Source organism: Acomys minous (assembly GCF_964271855.1).
Source record: "Acomys minous genome assembly, chromosome: 9".
In the NCBI taxonomy this organism is placed as follows: Eukaryota; Metazoa; Chordata; class Mammalia; order Rodentia; family Muridae; genus Acomys; species Acomys minous.
Window position 1 is genome coordinate 116164372 of NC_140490.1, and position 21748 is coordinate 116186119.

Sequence of the window (21748 nt, forward strand, 5' to 3'; positions counted from 1 at the left end):
AAAGCGAGTCCAGGACAGCCAAGGCTACACAGAGAAACCCTGTCTCAAAACACCAAAAAAAAAAAAAAAAAAAAAAAATTGAAATGAAAGAAAAAAACTGTATACTGTTATTGTGAGAGGCTCATGTATCAGGCTGTGACAAATCCAGCAGCAAAACAGTAAGGGACAGTATGCTAGAATACCATCATTACAGTATGTGAAGCTGCAGGAAATGAGGCGATGGACTTGTTTACATGCCCGCACAGACAGCAAGAGCTTACATACATAATCGTAGTTACCAGCAAACGCATCTATGAAATATTCAGAAAACTTTAACCCATTGTCACTTTGAAAGACTCAAGAACTCACAGACACTATACAGTCCACCCGCTTCCAAGTCCCATGAGCTACAATATGAATTGACAGTGGGGGAAAAAAAATTGCTTAAGCACTTACGTGCCCATCAAATTCTGGATTAATGTGGTTGGGGGGCAGGAAGAACTAGCCAGAGGCACCTTGGGAAAGTGCTACGCTATGGGGGAGGGGAGCTCAGTGAAACGAAGTGGGGGGGTGGCACCTACACATGGGGGTGCCCTGATAAAGCCCCCTTGCTTTGTCTGCAATTCGTAAAACTGTGTAGTTTGTTCTGTTGAGCTGAAGATCCAGTTCGTTCTGCTTCCCAAATCAGAGTCCTAACCCTTCTAAATGGGCTTTAGAACTCTGGCTAGCTCAGCAATTGATTAAACAAACAACCCAAAATGTGGTGGATTTTTAAGTATATAACTTAGTGACAAAAATAAATAAAAACCTATTAAGTAAAAACAGGAGTTAAAACTATAATTGCCATCCATTTCGGGAGTAAGAACATTCTGTCACACTATAGAGAGGGCCCAGTGTGCCCCACAGCCGACTCAAGAATCCCAGCAGCTTCAGAGTCAAGAAGCTGGTGCTGTTTGTCCAGTAAGTTCCTCTGGGTTTCTATTTCCCGTTGTTTAAAACGGAGGCTCAGCCACCTAACTCTTTTCTCATGTGCTCTGCCCCCTTTCAGAGGAGCTGGCCAGGCCTCAGAATTCCCTTTTACTGTCTTCTGCTCCCTGCCCTCCACTTCTGCAGGATGCCAGACATGTGTCGCAGTATTTAATATCCTGATGCACACCTTCGTGCTTTATGTCACTGTCATTGTGAGCAGTCTCCGGCTTTAGCCCTCCTTTTCTTGCACGCTGTTTTGTTAGGAACAAGCAGCCATGCTGGTGTTGGTTGTCGGCTGCTCTTTCACAGCTGTGCCTCACACAGCAAGTACAACTTCTAAGAAGGACTTGAGTGTTCTGCACAATACACCCGGGTCTGTGTAAATGGAAGAACTTCAGATATTACCTCCCAAAAGAAGAAGGGAAATTATAAAGAAAAGATAAACTGAAAAAGCCCATAGGTCTACTGTGGCCTCTTATAAATTTTATAAAGTTAAATGAATAATGGGTGTGTGTGCATGAGTGTGTGTGTGTGTGTGTGTGTGTGTGTGTGTGTGTGTGTGTGTGTGTTTTGAGATAGTCTTGTGTAGCCCAGGTTGGTCTCATAACTGAGAATGACTTTGAACTCCTGATCTTCTGGCCTCTATCTCCGGACTTGTAGAATTTCATGTATGCACCAACACACTTAGTTTATCCAGAGGTAATACGCTTAGCATAAAGGGTTTATCCAGAGGTTACGGTATATAAATTTATGCACACACACATTTTTAAACTTTTACATTCTATTTTAATTCACTAATATAAATAATATAGTAGAGATTGCTATTTTAATTTTATTGTGTTCTAATTAACAAACCAAAGGTATATTTATTTATGGTATGGTATATGCTATTTTGAAGCATGTTTACATTGTGAAATTACTAAAGCATTTGGTGACCATATCTATTTTGAACTCCTGGACATACATATAAAAACATCTTTTGTACTACATCCGACTTATCCATTCAAATGCCTTTACTTTTTCTGATGTTTTTAATTAAAATTATTAGTCATCCTATTATTTCTGCAAGTATGCTTACTAATATTTTATAGTACCTGTTCTCAATTAAGACTTGTTTACAATAATATTGTCCATTTCTTATAAAGGAACTATGAAGACTTGCTATAATCAGTCATGATACCAAGTATATACATATATGATTCTTATTTCTGGAAAGGGCTCATTGAACTGTGTCCTTGTACAAAAATTAAAAGGCAATCTGCGCAATCAAAATACTATTTAAAGTCTGTGCATAATTTTTAAAAATTATGTAATATTCAAATGTAATAACATTCTTTCCCCCATATAGACGAGGGTCAAATGTATCACTCACACTGGACATGAGTAGCCTGGGAACTGTGGAGCCCTTTGTGGCTGTTCCAACCCCTCGGGAGAAAGTCGCCATGGAGTACCTGCAGTCAGCCAGCCGCGTTCTCACGAGGCCACAGCTGAGGGACGTGGTGGCAAGTTCCCACTTACTTCAAAGTGAATTCATGGTGAGGCCGCTATGTCTTACTCAGCTTTACTATGCTAAGCACTAAAGCCATATCTGGAAACTGCCTTTCTCAAGCAGCCAGTCCTGCGGGGTGGCACAGGGCGCCTGGACAGAGAAAGAGCAGTTTTTAGGTTAGGAAAAAGCTTTTCTGTGACTGTGGGGAACTGAATTGTTCAGGTTTACTGCAGCATTGAAATCAAAATGGGAAGTGACTAAAGTTGAGCCTCAGAAACATAAAAAGAAATAAACCCCACAAACTTTAAGACATGTTTAGAAACGGGGTTTAAGATAACTCTAGAAAAGCCACCACATCTGCAGCGGGGATGGCACTGCAAGGGAGCAGCCTGGAGGCTCTAAGACGCCATTCCATGGAAACCATAACTCAGAGAGTGACAGCACTAAAATGCTCTCAGAGAAACTGGGAGAATTTCTAACATGGAACAAAAGGTTGGTTTCACTAAGTGAGGTAGCCAGAAGTAATAGAGACATTTAGGGGCCATATTCGGGGGTTTTGTTTGTTTGTTTGTTTTTTAATTTGGGCAAGAGAATTCAAGCAAAGACCAAGCGTGAGCTAAAATATGATTGTGAGTGCTCTAGGAAGTTCAGTTTTAGAAAATTAGAATTGTGTCAGGTAACTTCATGTATGGTAAGATACCACAACACCCAAAGAAGAAATGGAGCTGACTTCTAGGTATTGCTTGGAGGGAACGAGCACTTATTGGGCAACATTAGACCATAAAGCAGTTATAGCTTAAGCCATATTGATCAAGTGTAATAAATATACGTCACTATACTCCATTCAGATATTTGGTACCAGACTAGGAGAGAAAGATCAATAATGTGTTAGACTCCCTATTATCAGCTGTCTCTAGTAAAATACCAATGTGGAGTCCTTAAAATGAGAAGCCAAGGTGTGTCACACTTTTATATGTGAAGCAAACCAAACCTAGGAGTGAAAGAGCCTAGCACAGCCTTGCAAAGGCATCTGGTGCCTGTGCTGGGGCTGCCCGTAGGTCTTTGTCGATTAAAATAAGCCCTTTAGCATGGCCTACTTCCCTGGAAGGAAAGACGAGTCCAACAAGGAGGGCAACAGTGTGAGCTCCGGCCAGATGGCCAATGTGCGCCAGAGAGCCAGTGAAATAAAAGAGAATGGGGAGACAAAAATGTCACCATCTCTGTGGCTTTGCCAAAGCAGACGGACTTGTTTGAATTATCAAAAATAAACCCGGGGTTGGGAGCCAGGTTAGCTGGCAGAGTGCTTGCCTACCGTACACAAAGTGCTGAGTCTGGTTGATCCCCAGCACCAAACGCACCTATAGGGCTGGTGCATGCCATTCAAAGTAGAGGAAGGTAGACTGAGGGTTCAAGGTCTTCCTAACTACATAGCCAGTGGGACGTGAGCCAGAGCTACCTGAGGTCTTGTCTCAAAACAAAACAAAAAGCAAACAAACAAACAAAAAACCCAAAACCTAGAATATTCAATAATTTTATCTTGTTGTTTTATTTTTGATGACTTGGAGCTAAGAAGTTTAAATGTCTCAGTGGAGTAGAGGCTAGCTTAAATGTCTAAAGTAACAAAAAATAATGAAGTGGCTTTTTAAAAAGAAAAAAAGGTGTTCTTCTCTGTAACCAGGTTTTCAGTTTATGGTATAGTCTGGCTTTTCTCGAGGTTTCAGATTGGCAAGCTATTGGGGGCACCACGAGGGAAGCTCTGATGAGGGTTTCATTGCTTAGTTATTTATTTTCCAAAGAAAACTTGGACAAAGGGAACCGGTAAAGACAGGAGGCGGGGAGTGCAGTCCCAGTATAGCACATGCATGCATGAAAACAATGGGGCAAATGTGTTATGTTGTAAGGTTAATGAAGCCCAATGAAAAACAGAAAACTTTTATCAAAGAATAAAATAAAATAAAGCCAGTGGTCATGATACATGCACTTGGGAGGCAGAGGCAAGTGGATCTCTGTGAGTTCAAGGCCAAGGGTCTACAGAGCAAGTTCCAGGACAGCTAGAGCTACACAGGGAAACCCTCTCTCAAAAAACAAATAATCAGACAAACAAATTAATTAATAATTAACTAATTTAATTTAATTGTTTAAAGCTTTTGAAAAAGTTGAATATATTGTTTTTTAAAAATTATTTTCACAAGTGACGTCACACAAGATGTTACTAAGCAGAATGTTCTCTGTCTCTGTAGTAACTACAAATAAAACAATCTTTCTAAATATGCAGGGCTGTCTCTTAGAAGTTAGCTAACAGCCTACATTTTATCTGTTATGAAAGGAAAGTCATTGGTCAGTCAGCAGGATAAGTCTTGTTTTATAAATGACTTTGAAGTCCACTAGATCATGGAACCAATGTCCCCTATGAAGACCTTCTTTGTGTCAGCATTAAATACAAAATTTGATACCATTTATTTTTGCAGGAAATTCCAATGAACTTTGTGGATCCCAAAGAAATTGATATTCCACGCCATGGAACTAAAAATCGTTACAAGACCATTTTGCCAAGTAAGTTTCTTCAGGCAATAATTTGTAGTGTAAAACAGTGTCGCCCACTCACCAACACCGCGCCCTTTCCAACCCTCACACCTCTCTAACGTTGGACTGTGTGTGTCAAGAACAGTCACCACTGAGTTATCTGAAGCTGAGTAACTTTTCTTCATGTTCCTTTCATCACAGCCACCAGCTCACCAGGCACAGAAAGACCCACAGTTCTCAAACACTATTTGCATTACACATTATGGTTAACCAGTTTTCATCACAGTGCTAAATAATTCCATGCATGAAGGAGAAAGAAAAATAAGTTGAAACCTGTCTTGGACTATATATAAAAATTAATTCAAAATGGAGCAGACACTTGCATGTGGTTAGGAGCTAAAACAAAAAAAGAGAAAAACATACAAATTCTCATAAGCTTGAAGCAGCCGGTGTTTTCTTAGATGAAGCTAAAAGCACAAACTACCAAAAGACAAATGGAATGAGCTTCATTGAAACACGAAACTTTTAGGTTTCAAATGCCATCATTGAAAAAAGTGAAAGAGGACCAACAGAATGGGACAGTATCTACAGAACAAAGTTTTGATGAGACTTATGTATAGAATCTAAAAAGTATTCTGACAGCCCAGTGTTAAAGACATCAAAGCCACATTTTCAGGATTTAATTTTTTTAATTTTTGAAATCAAAGTATAGTTATGTCATTTCTCCCTTTCCCTCCCCCCTCAACAACCTCTTCCACGTATCTGCCCTGCTCTGTCTGTCTGTCTGTCTTTATTCTTTAGTTGTGTGTACATATATATTATCTATAATGTATATGTATATATTATGTGTATTATATATACACATTCCTAAATATTTAAGTATGACCTGCTAGGACAACACCAATGGACATGCTAACATGGAAGGGGCAAATCTCATGACATCCCATCGGAGACAAAGAACTACAAGCAGCTAAAGAATGCTGGGAGCAGGAGAAATAGTCCTGCCCAGGGGAGAGGTCCCCAATGGTCATCCATTACCAAATGGCCAGCCCTGAAATCATATGCGTACAAACAACGAAGCAGTTTTAAAACAGGGAAAGTGCTTCAGTAGAAACTCCTCCTTGAGGGCACACAGGTGACCAACAGCATAAATGATTATTATCCATTAGGAGCTCAGAATCAAAGAGAGACATCAGCTCATATCCACCATGATTATCATTATGATAAAAATAGACACAAAAAATGTTGACAAGAATGTAGAGAAGCTGGAACCTTTCAATGTTGCTGGCCGGACTGTAGAGTAGCTGCTTGATTTGCAGTTCCTCAACAGTTAAGCCTTGGCGGGACCTGGGGATACAGCTCATAGCAGAGGGTTTGCCTAATGTCACAAGACAGAAAAAGAGTTGTTATACATTATATAACATGTGTGTGTGTGTGTGTGTGTGTGTGTGTGTGTGTGTGTGTGTATTTACTACATAACTACTTCTAAGTATACACTCAGTGAAAATGAGATGGGTCCACCCAAAATTGTACATAAAATATTAATAGAAGCAAAATTTATAATAACAAAAGCCACAAATGCCTATCAAGAGAGGTAAATGGGGGAGCTGTATGATCTACATGCATTATATAAACATATGAAACTATTGTAATAAAACATCTTACAATTAAAACGTGTTCCGTTTTTAAAAGGAAAAGGTTCTGCTATTTAGATAGTATTAATTTTATTAGTCTCATAAGATACAAAATACATTTTTATATTTGCGGTAACAGAACTATATTAAAATTGAATAATTAAAGAATTGCTATCAGTGCTGTATATGGGCTTCCTCCTCTTGCACAAAATCACTCCACTGTAATGTGTTTTTAATGAGTCAAAGTATTCGCCTATTTCATAAGGTATAGTTCATTATCGAAAGGTATTTTATTTATGACTTTAACAGTCAGAAGAGGGTGAAAAGGCTCTCTCTCCCTGTCTTCAACATCTCTCTCTCTCTCTCTCTCTCTTTCTCTCTCTCTCTCTTTCTCTCTCTCCGAAAATTTTCTCTAAAATATACCAAGCATTAAGCAATCAGGACTAATCCTGCCCCCGACACCCCACCCAGTGATTATATGTCCTCTGGTTCTGGTTATTTCAAGGCCCAGACTTTTCTGTTTCCTGCTCTGGATGATACAGACAACAGCTACCCAGCGTGTGTCAGCTTTTCCATTTCTAGAACTGGGTGGACGACTTGGTCCATGGCACCTGTGCTGACAACTGATGTTACAAATGATGGGTTTTCAGTGGAAAGCATCTGTTGCCTGAAATTTTCTCCCACCCTCGTTTCACAAACTGTAACTCAGAATAGATAGTTTAGACAAGCCACACCATTTGGCTCAAAGTATCAGAAAAGACTGTAATGGCAGGCATAGCTGTTCTTTGTAGCTTATTTTAGACTTTAATCCAACATAGAATTGAATGCTGTACAAACTGATAATTAGCAAATGATCTTCATTTGCTTCAGGACGTCAAATATGATGATTGCCTTTACTGTGTTAGCCATAATAAGCTCTTAGATTTGAAGCCTGCCCACATGTGTGTAAACTGGTAAGTCTGCCTGGTTTGTGGGTATCTGAATAACCAACAGCTAACTGAATTGATGCTGTGTCTTTGAAGATGATGTCTAGCTCAGAACAGACTAAGTAGTAGATTAAGGTGCAAAGGTCAAGTTTGGATCAAATTATCTAATGTTTTCAGTATAAATGAACATTAGTGGTAGAATGCTATATCCCAAATCACAGAAGCGACAAGGGGAGGCCTAACATGCATCAATATGAAGCGATGACAAATAACCGACATGTAGAATAATGTGGTGCATATATTTCCTTATTTATATAAATGTAAAGCAATATACACACAAAACTGTAGAGCCTTGCTTACACTGGCCATTATTTTCTACTCAAAATGGTGATGTTTAGTAAGCATCCTCAATAGTGTTTTTCATGTGTATTAGACCTATATGACAATTCATATTTCAAGGTAGCTATTCAAGGAACACTGTTGAAACATGCTGGTGAGGCCAGGCAGGATCCTGTCCTGAGGGCTGGATCAGGTGATAATAGTGAAAGACAAAGAAATGGGAGAAGGCGGCCTGATTCTTTTCTGAAGCTATTAGAAACAAGGGAGGGGGGTTGTAAATTCCAAATCTAAAGAAAAAGAGAAGGGTCCAAATGAGAGAGGGGTTCAGAACTCCGTTAAAACATGCCGTGGCCTACATTAGAATCAGCTGTCATCCCAGCACTTGGGGAGGCAGAGGCAGGGGAGGTTTGAGGCCAGCCTCGTCTACAGAGATTCCAGAATAGCCAAGGCTACACAGAGAAACCCTGCCCTGAAAAACAAACAGACAAAACAAAAAATAAAAACAAAACAAAACAAAAAAAAAGAACCGGGGTCAATGGGTGGACCAAATATCAAGATGGACACACATGTGCACCGAAGACAAACACTGACACTGGGCTAATAGGCTCGAACTTACACACTTCTCTTTGAGTCTTATGGTTGCCCTAGAATTTGTTTGTTTGTTTGTAAAGTAAATCTACTCAATGTGTTCTCTCTGCTTTCCTCTTTAGATCCCCTCAGCAGAGTGTGTTTAAGACCAAAAAATACAACCGATCCATTGAGTACTTATATTAATGCTAATTATATCCGAGTAAGTAACTATACATGGCTGTCTAGTTGGTGTGTTGACTTACTATTTTGAATTGTTGGTTTTACTCTTTTTCCCCTAAGAAATGTCCCCCAGATTTGTTTCTTTTTTCGTTTCTCAGAATAAAGTTTGCTTTATTTTGGTCACTAGTGTTCCATGTATATATGTTAAAGTCACATCAACACTAGTGATAGTGTTCCTCAGTGAGTCCTCCTTGTCCGTGAGTCCCTGAACATAGGCTCCATGTGGACGCTCTTGTGAGGGTGAACTTTACATCCCTCACTACCTAAGGGTGAGCTGGGTTTTCTGGTACTTTCTATAAGTACCTCATGTATGCCTGCTTGTGCTAGAATCAAATAAGCTGCTTTTGAACTTCCACACCCCGTTATCCTGAAGGTCATCCCCCAAAATGTTCACAGCAATTCATGAACATAAGCCAACACGTTTGTCTCTTTGCTCCATCTAGGGCTACAGTGGTAAGGAGAAAGCTTTCATCGCCACACAGGGCCCCATGATCAACACTGTGAATGATTTCTGGCAGATGGTCTGGCAAGAAGACAGCCCCGTCATTGTTATGATCACAAAACTCAAAGAGAAAAATGAGGTATGATGTTTATCTAGTTCTGGATGTTTTACGGGGTGTGTCCACCATAGGAGAGAGTTGGAGTAAATGGGATAACCATGTACTTATAAAATATCTGTATAAGATGGAACAAGGACACCAAATGGCAAGGTCCCTTTATACCTCTAGCAAATGACAATTGGTATTGTTCTATGAGTGACAATCTTCTTTTAGACAAGCTAACATGTGAGGTGTGCATGTATTTCATGTGCACGCATATGTCTCATTAAAAACATGAAGGGCACAGTTAACCTGAAGAACCATCCACTATAATCGAATTACACTGGGTAAGCTATGAAATAGTATGCACAGCAGAACTTTCAAAAACTAAAGGGATTTCCAAAATGTAGTTCAAATTTTCAAAAATTTAATGGACAGTATAAAAGCAGGATTGCTTATGTTTTAATGACCTACAAGAATTAGAAACAAGCAGGGTGGTGGCGGCACACGCCTTTAATCCCAGCACCCAGGAGGCAGAGACAGGCCAGTCACTGTGGAGGCCAGCCTGGTCTACAAAGTGAGTCTAGGACAGCCAAGGCTATACAGAGATACCCTGTCTCAAAAAAACAAAACAAAACAAAACAAACAAAAGAATTAGAGACAAACCTGGGTGTGCAGGGGCCGGAAGTTAAAATGCATGCACCTGCAAGGGATGTGAACACAGTAAAATAAGATGAACCACACAAGTGAATCTGCCTACCAAATTAAGACTATAAAAGGAAAAATAATTTACCTAAATCTCGCTTGAGTAAAGCTACCCATTGGTTATTCAAAACTGAGAAATCTCAGACCTTTAGAAACTAGAAAATGGAGCAACTAACGTAAACAACAATACAAGGTAGGCAGCATCACTCGTACTTTATAAAAAAAACAAAAGCAAAAACTTGATTGATGAGAGAGGGGACGGTGAATAAATAATTGGTGAATTAGAAGGTAGAGAACTAAAGAAATTACCAGAGGCCTGATGAGCCGCGATGGTTGGTGAGACGTGGAGGGAAATGCTTAATGGCACAGATACATTTAACTGCTGCCTTAGAAGAAAACAATATGAGAAAATAGTAATAGTCGAGGAAATAACAGCTTGTGAGTAACAGCTCATGAAAGACACAGTCTTGGGCTTGGAAAGGTACAATAAATCTCAGGCTGGGTGGGGAAAAAAAATATCAACAGCCAAATACATCTGTGGGACAGGAAGACACCGATGAGGTGATGTTCACACCCAGGGGAACTGAAACAACTTCCTAGTAGCATCAAGGAGACACAGAGACAGGCAGACAGACAGACAGATGGGTGGGCAATGATGGATGGACAGATGGAAGGATGGACTGACAGACAGGCAGATAAGTACCCTTGAGAACACTGACAAATCTGAGGCCAACGAATGGATCAGGCAGGGTTAAACGTGGGAAGTTCTTCACACAAAGGCTGAGGACAGCACTGTACCTCCTGGCCTGAGTTTGTTTCCTGGAACCCACGGTGCAAGGAGAGAAACTGATTCCCACAGGTTTTCCTCTGACCTCCACTTGAGTGGATGGGTACACACACACACACACACACACACACACACACACACACACACACACACACACACACCAAACACACCGAATACATTTTGTTGGGGGGTTATCAGTTTTTCAAGACAGCCTTGGCTGTCCTGGACTCACTTTGTAGACCAGGATGGCCTCGAACTCACAGCAATCCTCCTGCCTCCGCCTCCCCAAGTGCTATGATTACAGGTGTGCACCATGGTACCTGGCTCAAATAAAATATTTTTAAAAATAGTAACTAAAGAACATAAATCGTGGAGATAGAGATAAAATATTGGACAGTCACAAGAGTGTAAGACATAAAAGTGGAACTTACAAATTTCTAAATAAATTTTCACGTAGCAATTGGTGTCTTACACATCCACAACCTTATGAATTCTATTTCTTCTGTCAAAAATAAAATCAGCTAGGCATGGTGGCTCCCACCTGTGATGTTAGCACTCAGGACGATGAGACAGGAAGATCACCATGAGTTGAAGAGGCCGCCCTGGGCTGCAGAGTGAAATGTTTGCCTGCCTCAAAAATAAAGCAAGACAGAGGCCTGGAGGGATTGCTCAGTGGCTAGAGCACTCAGCAACCTTTCAGAGGACAAGAGTCTGGTTTCCAGAAAGAACCCACAGTTGAGACGCTCACAACTGTCTGTTATTCCAGCTCCAGGGGATCAGGCACTCGTTTGTAGCCTTGGGCACACACATGTGTGCACAGACACATACAATCACGTAAATAAATATAAATATTTAAAAACCAAACATAGGTATGTAATTATTTGTAAGTATGAGTATGGTTTTTTAAAAAAATACATGTTCAAGAGAAAGCAACACCTACTATAAATTGGGCACAATCATTGAGGATTGATGTTGGGAACCATATATGAAGGGTGTCTCATGAAAATTACCTAATTTTGTAGCGGCTCTAAGTTGAATTACTGTGTTCACTTGAGCATTTGGATCCTCAACTACTATAATGTATTGTTTGTTCACTCATGAAAAAGATCAGAAATGAGGCGGGGCAGTGGTAGTGCACACATGTAATCCCAGCATTCAGTCAGGGAGATCTCTGTGCTTGAGGCCAGCCTGGACTACAGAGTGTGCTGCAGGACAGCCAGGGCTACGCAGAGAAACCATGTCTGTATATCAGAGACACACCATTTTAAAAAGACCACGCATGTGCTGTGATTTTTTTCTCTTTTTTTAAAAATATTTTTATTATTTGAATATTTCATATATTTGTGAACACTGATCGTATCTATCCAGCCACTACCTTCCTTCAGGCCCTGGGACTTGTCTATTTGATGTTTTTCAAGGCATTCCTTAAGCATCACAGTTAGGTAACGCGTTTCAGAGAACCACTACCTCGGCTACGGTTCTACCAGAACTGCTCGGGGTCAGGTCTGTGTGGTACAGGGCTGCGGGGTTCATCCCCTGAGGATGCTCAGGCTCTCGCTTCACCCTGCCCTTCTTCAAGTTTAATTCCTTCCTGACAGTCTCAGCTTTCGCTGCGCCCACAGGAGAGCTGTGTGCATCATGTGAAAGCTAAGATACCTTTTAAAAAGTAATTCCCACACTAAATTGTTGCTGAGGATTTTGTTTTTCTCTTTGGCTGTGAAACTCAACTATGAGGCATATTTTATTGGTTTGGTTTTTTTTAAATATATTTTATTTAATTTTAATTTATGTGCATTGGTGTAGGGGTGTCAGATCTTGGAGTTACAGACAGTTGCGAGCTGCCATGTGGGTGCTGGGAATTGAACCCCGGTCCTTTGGAAGAGCAGGCAATGCTCTTAACCACTGAGCCATCTCTCCAGCCCTGGTTTGTTTTTTGTTTTTACCATTTGGCCTGTTATCCTTTTCTTAACACTCAGATAAAAAGGGATATAAAAGTCAAACATGTATGTTTGCTATGTAATCTGCTGCCTGTTTATTTCCTGTAAGCAGTCATAATCCAAAACAATGCAAGACACATTTTAACTATTCCTTCACTATGAAGTTAAAACAAAATCCTTCATGTCCAGCCTCCCCAAGCTTACACATACAATATCACATAGGAAACTCTCTATTGTTCTACAGATCAAAATGATACCGAAAAGTCCGCTTTAAAGGGATATGCTGTAGGTTCACTGTAGGGAAATGCTGGCTACTGAACACTGGCCAGTTCTCAATTGTGCTCGGTGCCATTGTTTAAAATAGACAAAAATCATTTCCTCCAAAGAATACAGAGGCGGACATATCTTTAGAAGTTCCCACGCTTTATATGTTTGTGAACTTTTTACTTTCTAATAAACAAAGAAATGAACAATCACTATCTTCTTTTTAATAATCTGAGTAATCTCAGTTAGTGTTCACAAAGTGAGAATAAACACAAAAATTAAAAAAAAAAAACAGAGCTGAAAAATGAGTTCTTATAATAAAAGAGACCTGCTTGCTGGCAATTTTGAGTTCTTGCACTTTAAAAAAAAAAAAAAGAATTTCAGCAAGAAGAGAATTCCTCACTAGATAAAATAAAACTGAAGCAGAGTTCACCTTCTTTCAGCACGAATTGTTGTATTGCCAGAGAAGAGAACTGTAATCGCAGGATCAAAACAAGCAGGTGGCAGAGACTGTAGCTGTAGCTGTGGCTCAGTGTTGGAGTTCTTGCTTAGACTATGTAGGCCCTGGGGATCCAGGGTATAGAAATCTAAGTGGGGGGAGGAAGGGGGAGTAAATAGGAGGGGAGAAGAAGGGAGGGGAGAGGAGAAAAGAGAAGGGAAGACAAGACAAGAGAAGGACAGAAGGACAGAAAGACAGACAGACACTCCTGTTTATGCTTACTGGGATGAGGCATGCCTATGGTGTCAGCACTTGGCAAGGCTCACAGGGTCAAGACCCTTCTGAGCTCTATAGGGCAACCTTGTCTCAGAAAAGAAAAGTGTTTACAGTCTCACAGTGGGTTAAACAAAGCCCTCGGGCGCCTCTGAATGTATCTCACTGTGGCTCCCTTTTCATCTGGGAAAGAAAGGAAGGGAATGTTGAACCCATCACACAGACCGTGGGAAATGTTGATGGCCCTCCCTGTCACTTACAGAGCGCATGCGCTAAGCAGCAGCAGCAGCAGGTGATGTTAATGCCGCTGTCAGTGACTGAGTGCAGTAGTGTAGGAAGAGTCCCAGCAACAGTGTAGACTTAGAGTGAGAAAGAACTAACCTCCGCGGGACAGCGCTTAGCACGTGCTGGATGAGAAACCCGCTCCGAGGGAGGAAGTCATTTTAGTAGAGCCTGCAGGTGAGCACGAGATTGGAGCCCTGCTTTAGTTGAGGCTCGGTGCATGGGGAAGCCCAACGCTTTGCCGTTGCCCTGACAGAGTCACAGGCCACAGATGAAAGGCTCGTTGGCAGATAAACACCCTGCTATTGGTCTCAGAAAACAATACGATTCTAAATGTATCTCTCTTGAAATGGCAGAATTGCCTGGTGTCTTAGCCTCTCGTATAATACTTCTGTCCAGTATTTAACACAGACATCTCTTTCTGCATCTGCTTCCGTACTGCCTTTGGTCAGAGTTAATAGGGTGACTTGAGTTTTGCATATACAGCCTATTTATTGATGAAAGTTTCACTTATTCAGCCCCCCCCCCCCACACACACACATACAGTTTTACTTCAGGGCTCCCTATAGAGGAGTCATCTTAAGTTTCCCTTCCTTTCCCTTCCTTCCCTTCTCTGTCTGACAAAGCTACACACAACCTTTATTTCAATTATATATTTTGGTCAAAAAGTTAGCACAATGCCTAGAGGCCTGAAGTAGGAGCATCTGCCCTGGGGGAGGGGGGAGGGGGGAGGGGTGGCAAACAGTCCAGCCAAGCAACAACAGCACATGAAGGCACACGGCATGCCAGGTGGGAGCAATCTGATGTGCCTGCAGAGCAGGCGGCATAGTGGGGAGCCAGGAAAATGACACTGAAAGGGACATTGCCATGAGGATCCGAAGCTGTACTAAAGCCTTAGGGTTTCCCCATACAGACTGCAGAGGGCCGTGGTCGAGCTTTTTAGTGTAGAGTGATGATGTAATTGGTACTGCCTGGGCCTAGTTGATGAAGGATCTAGGGTTTAGATTTGAGAAACTCAAAAGAGAAGCAAAGCTAGAAAGTTGTAGCAATAGCCCAGGCAAGAAATAACGAGGCAGGGGTCAGGGCGCTGAGAAGTGGGAATTGAGGTAGTAAGTGTTCCAGAGCTGAGTGCCACAGTGCTGAGTCACGACTAAAGGGAGAAAGATACAGGAGCCGTGGACTCCGGTTTAGAGAGGGGATGGTGATGGTGGCGCGAGCCCAGATTGGTGGAGTAATGGAAAAATTATGAGGGAAGAAAATGAGCTTCGCATTTCAAGTATGAAGTTTCAGGAGCACCAGAGACTTTTGGGTGGGGCTTAGAACTGAAGGTCCAGTACTCTGCGTGAGCAAGAGATGGAAATGGGGTACATGCTAATAGAAGATATGGGAAGCCTTGGAACTGACATAAAGAGAACAGCGGGGTATTCACATCCTGTTATATATTATACTTTCAGCATTATGAACATCTCCTTTGTCACAATTATCAAAGCATCACTTTTAATAACTACCAAAATCCCATTGTGTGGATATATCAAAATTCACATAGTTATTTGCTTATTAAATGTTTAAATGGCTTTGGCTTGTTCTGTCCACACTTCTAACTAGCTAATGTTCATTAAGATATATTCATAGATGTGAAATCACCTGAGTGAATAATGTAAATTTTTAAAAAACATATTCCAGCTAAGGAAGGTAAGGAACACACCATAAGCATAAAAGCTATTTCCCCTCTGCTCCCTGAAGCTTCAGAAATTGAGTTTGCTGGAGTAAGCTAACATAGATTTAAAAGAGAGGAACGGAAACACTGTACATACACAAGAGTGTGCATTACAAAATAAAAAGTGACCATTCAGTAAAACCAATAAAGCTCAGAAACTTGCATGTGGGAGAAAGAGGTCTGGGAGTGTAGGCTCTGTTAGAAAAATGTATTACGCTGAGAGGTTCTTGTTTTGATTAAGTCTTATTTGCTTTGTTTTATTCATTCATGTGTTTTAGTGTTTTTGAATCAGGATACCCCTGAGTAGCCCAGGCTAGCCTCAGACTCACTCCCTTGACCTTCTGAGTGCTGGGAGTACAGAGTGCGCCACCGTGGCTACCCTGAGGAATTGTTTTTAAGGAGATGACTAGGCCATCAGAACAGATAACAGTCTCAAACGAAGTTCATCAGGGCTCTGGGTGTGGTGACAGCTCCCGTTCTCTTTCCGCTGGTGAATCTTCCGTTTGAGATCCCAGGGAGTGTCTGGAAGGACTTCTCTCTTTCAGATAAGGACACTTCAGAGCAGAGCAAGCCCAGTGGGAATTTCTGGGCCTCTGAGAGGCAACAGGAAGGGGAAGGAAGCCTGGAGCTCCCCACGTCAGATCAGGGTCTCGGCACCTCATGGCACCACACTTGATCATTTTGTACCACAGAACAGCCACACAAAACACCAGCCTCTCTCTTAGAGGAACAGCACACTAGGTTGGCCTCTGTATGTGTACATACATTTATGCGTGGCCATACACACAAATACACACATGTAAAATTCGTTCACTTTTTAATAATGGGGTTGAGGTTAGGTTTTGGTTTTGTTTCAGTGCCATTCTGAAACTAGGGCTCCAGGTTATAAAAACTTATATTCATGTTACCAAAATCCCTCATTTCATTTTTTTTAAGTGAGAGAGAGTTCAGAAAAGCCTGTAAAACAGTATTGGTGATAAACCATATTTAGGTTTTTAAGCTTCACGAAAACCTTCTAGTTGTCTCATTTTGACCTGACCTGACTATGGTTTTCTTTATTGGTTCTCATTTTTTTTTCAACAAAAATTTAGCTGGGTGTGCAGCACACCATTTTCAAAAGCTAAAGGATCATGAGAGTTAAAGGCAGGTTGGCATACTTATCTCAAAGCCCTTATCCCTTAAGTTTTATATTTTTTCTAAACACAGAAATGTTCAGAAATAGGACTATAGGCCAAAAAAAAAAAAGTGTTTTTCCACTTAGATTCTGTGAAGACTCAGCAGCCTGTCCTGGTGGCAGCTGTATTCATTAGTGAAGCCCTCTGCAGATGTGACTAGACAAGAGGGCTAACCCGGTAGCAACAGATGGATGTCAGAGGTTGCCGTGGCCTCTGGGTACTAGTCTCCCTCCCAGGCATGGAGAAGGCCTCTCTGGAACAAGGGTCTAGCCTTATCTATTTTTGATAAATCAAAGAAGTTTTAATAGCCAGCTCCAGAGTGAGAGAGGCTAGAGGCACCTTGCTTCTGAGGCGGCTCCCGAGTTGAGCGTGTCAATGCACCTTGCTCCTGGGTGTTTTCTTGGCTCCAGCACTCCTTATTTAATTGATTTTGTGTCATGTAAATAAACTATAGTGTCTCAGTCACAAATACAACTGCCGTCATTGGGAGTATGAGTCTAAACACAGCTTAGTTAGCCTACAGATGCTTTGTGCTAGTAAGAGCAAAAGCAAGCCATGTTCTTGAGCATCAGTACTAAGGGGCAAAGACACTAGCAAATCCAACTGTTAAGCAGGACTGGCTGAGAGTAGGTGTTGAGATCAGGGGAGAGTTGAATTCACAAAGTTGAATTAACAAGTCACCAACTGGACCCTCTGTCTCCTCACCTGTAACGTGACTTAAAAACAAGTGACCAAAAAAACAAACAAACAAACAAAAAACAATGGCCAAAGTAACTCTTAAAAAAGAAAGCATTAAATTAGGGATTTGCTTACAGTCTTAGAGGGTTAGTACTTATTCATCCTGGCGAAAAGCAGACAAGCATGGTGCTGAACCAGTAGGTGAGAGCTTTACATCCTGATCTGCAGTCAGGGGGCAGAGAGAAGGGGCGGGGAGGGAGGGAGGGAGGGAGGGAGGGAGGGAGGGAGGGAGGGAGGGAGGGAGGAGACAGAGAGAGAGAGAGAGACAGAGACAGAGGGAGACAGAGACAGAGACAGAGACAGAGACAGAGACAGGGAGACTGAGAGCAGACACAGACAGACTGACTGACTCTAGGCCTGGTGTGAGCTTCTGAAACCTCAAAGCCCGCCCTCTGTAAAACACCTCCTCAAGCAAGGTCACAACTCTTAGTCTTTCCCAAAGAGTTCTACTGAAGTGGGAACCAAACATTCAAATATAAGAGCCTATGGGGACCCTTCTCGTTCAAAGCACATCTACCAACCTCAGAGGGTTATGCAAGGGATCAAATGATACATTGATAGTGAATGTGTGTTTACTGGTGACACTGTGCATATGTTAGTAATATTCAGCTGATGTGCAAGGAATTATAGGACCCGTGATAGTAATTGTAAACAAGCTGCCCCACTCTATCCCTCTCATATATTAACAGAGCTTAAATGAAACTGAATCTTTTAACTAATGCAGAGCCATTGTTCATGTGATGGTACACAGCTTTAACTCACACAACAAACATCTCTTTGGTTTTAAATGTATATATAACCTTGAAATAGGCATGTTATTTGGTAAACAAATTCCTAGCCATGCCTCCTTATGTGTTCCACTTTTGATATAATCTTAAAGAATCAATTAATGTCCATAATGCTTTTGGTCAGTCTGTTAACGACTTATTTACATAAAATAAACCCCTTAAAACCCCTAATTATGAATTCTTGGAATTGATAGATAATTTTATATGAATGCATGCCAGAGGATTTAATCTTATAAGGGCATCAATACATTACAAGAATTCCTGTTAGACATGCTAGTTAGCAGAACACTAGTGATGATTCGGGCTTCTGTTTTCCTATATAGCGTGCTACTTGGAAATTCCTACAGTTAGTGAGGTTTTCTAAAATTATCTGTTAGACAGAATTTTCTGCCCCTTTCATGTCCTTGTTTCCACCACAATAAATAAGCCTGAAAATGCAGTCTAGGACAATAATTTAAACATGAGCTCGGGCCTATTGAAACAACCACATTTTCAGCCCCAGCCCACCCTTAGCTGATACTCAAAAGCATCCACACTTACTCTCATCTCTTTTTCTATTTTCCTCCAATGCAGAGGGGTAGGGGGCGGGTTCACTGTGTAAAAATAAGCTATTGTAGCTTAGAAAGGGGAGGGTATACTAATTAAGGGTTGTTTAATGAACAAGTCACACAGCATTGTCTGCTGGGAGCTGCCTGCCAACTGTTTTTCTGGTAAAGAGTCAAGGAAAACACCAAGAAAGCTGTGCAAGCTTAGAAAGGAAGAGAGCCACACTTTCATGTTCAGGTTGTATGTCTGTTCACATCAGGGTGCAGACATCAAACTCCTAGATCACATCCAAAGTCCTTCTAGGTCTATGCAACCCTGCTGGGATTTAGACGTGCTCTCAGTACACACCTTTAATGCCAGACAATGAAGATAAGTTTAGTTTATAGAAGGAATCAGACATGTTTGAAAGTGAAATCTAATTGAGGGGCAAAGTGACTAATCAGAGAAAGATTTGACAGCATGAATCAGAGAGAGGAGACACCCAACTCTGATGAGAACAGACAGGAAAGAGGAGCTACTTAAGAGCAGCACAGGGAGAGAGGGGAAGAGTTTTTACCAAGAGTTTCTTACTGGGACAGTTTTACAGAAACAGATTGCAGGGAAAACAAGCTAGACACAAGTGAAGACATACGAGCCAGAGAGTGAGAAGGAGTCAGAAGATTAAAACATATTTCCAAGACTGTTTTGAGGCCAGGCAGAACAAGTCAATCAGAAGCCAAGAGAAGCCAATTTGAACCAGTCAGCTTGGAGAGGAGTTTAGGCCAGAACTGAACCAGCCAGCCGGAGTTCAGAAAGAGCTAGAAAAGTTTGGGAACAGTTCTCATCTCATCCCCTCATCTAAGGAAATAAAAAGAACATTTACAGTTATAAGAGTCACCTTCCTTTAAAACAGACCCCGGAGCTTAGGAATGATGGTGGACAATGGGGCACACGTGTCAGAAAGCTGAGCCACATAGCTCATCTGTCAAGTCTTAGTAAGATTCTGTCAATCTTCCTGGGCTCGTATGTGGGGCATGGGTAGTAAGATACATAATAGCTTGGGAAACAGCAAAGGCTCCATTGATAGAAACTAGTCAAGTGGGTCAGTTTAACTATAGATGGAAAAGGAGGCTGGACCAGAGATCTTGCTGGTCAAACATGAAGACTTCAGTTTGAATATCAAGTACCCACATAATAAGCCTGGCACTGCTGTGTGCTCCTGTAAATCTCAGGGACCTTGACTGGAGGACTGGTGCAGCTTGCTGGCGGTCAGTCTACCTGCAGATTCAGTGACTCAAGAGAACCAGGCAGGGAGTAATAATGGGGCGCACGCACACACACACACACACACACACACACACACACACACACACACACACACACACCAACACACATTCAGATATTTGCCAACATACAAATAGGGAAACAATTCACTATGCCTTTAAAAATAGGAGTCTTTTCATTTTTTAAAGTTGTACTTATTTGCCTAGGTGGGGAGGTGGGGTAGAGGTGGCTGCATGCCAAGGTCAGAGGATAACTTCCTGGAGTGGGTTCTCTGCTGCCACCTGTGGGATCAAGGGATCAAATTCAGGGAATCAGCTAACGGAAGCCAAGCCCTCTTGCCAGGCCCATGCTTTTAATATTTAACAGGAAATCAGACACTCTGGGTGGCATGTACATAAAGCCAGAAAGATCTTCATTTTCTTGAAAAGGTTAAAAACGTGAAGACATATGAGCTTACTGTAATGGGTGAGCTGACTGTAATGGGTGAACCCGCTCCACCAGATGACATGGTTTTCTTCCTGGTACCTGAAGGCTATAGGGAAGGTGTGATGACGCCCCAGAGCAGTATTTCTGAAATAGTGTATATCTTCCCTTTAACTTTGTGAATCTGTGAATGGTTTGATGGTATTTTCAATTTATATGTATTTAAGGTTTTTCAAGTGTTCATATACCTTTTTCATGAAGAAAACACTGCTGTGTGAAGAATCAAGTAGCCTAGGTATATAGGGCCCTAGCTGATGGCAATATGTGAAAGAATTCCTACATACATGTAGATATGTTTTTGGAATTATCACTCATGAGCCTTAAAATACAGGAACCAGGGGGACTAGGGAAGCAGCTCAATGGTTAAAAGCACTTGCTGCTCTTCCTGAGGAGCAGAGCTCAGTTCCCGGCACCCACATTAGGTGACTTGCAGCTGCCTATAACTAGAACACACACAAACATACACACACACATACACACATACACACATACACACATATACACACGCATACACACACATATACACACATACACACATATACACACACATACACACATACACACACATATACACACATACACACATATACACATAAGTAAAATGCAACAGAGAATCAAAACATAGTAACACTGACGTGTTCCAAGTCTTTACTGTGTGCCCGGCTTTGTTCTAAGTCCTTGGCATGTATGAAATTATGGGGAAGCTGGCTCCAGAGAATTCAAGTGTCCAGCTCACAGTAGAACTGAAATGTGAATCTACAGCCTTGGAGTCCAAAGTCTGCGCTTTAACCACCATGTTATATCCTCTTGTTTCCAATGTCATTGTTATTGGGCCTATTATGCCCTACACAGAGTATTAATTATAAAAGCACGCCAATCATAATTGTGCTCCACATTAATGTTAGTAGGACTCACTAAGTGAAGAAAAATACATCACCAGGCCTGGAAAAACAATGCTTTGCATATACTAGCAGTCACTATACCTGCCTTGCATGTGCATGCCAGGGGAATCTAATCTTACATGGCCATCTAATGCATTACGGGAATTCCTGATTGACATGTTGGTTTGGTACAGCAGGAAATGGTGCTGGGCTCAGCCACTGTTCGAGAGAGCATCCCTTACACTTGTTAGTTATTCAGGAA

General features: G+C 41.5%; 1 protein-coding gene across 4 annotated transcripts in view; it reads left to right on the top strand.

Annotated features, from left to right (window-relative positions):
- The window catches only part of PTPRR (protein tyrosine phosphatase receptor type R), a 230162-nt gene that overhangs the window by 185805 nt on the left and 22609 nt on the right, over positions 1–21748 (top strand). For all 4 annotated transcript variants that reach the window (XM_084794134.1, XM_084794136.1, XM_084794135.1 and 1 more), the window contains 4 exons: positions 2297–2483; positions 4906–4990; positions 8570–8649; positions 9113–9250. In XM_084794134.1, the coding sequence (XP_084650260.1) occupies positions 2297–2483; positions 4906–4990; positions 8570–8649; positions 9113–9250 (490 nt within the window). The remainder of the gene's footprint in view (positions 1–2296; positions 2484–4905; positions 4991–8569; positions 8650–9112; positions 9251–21748) is intronic.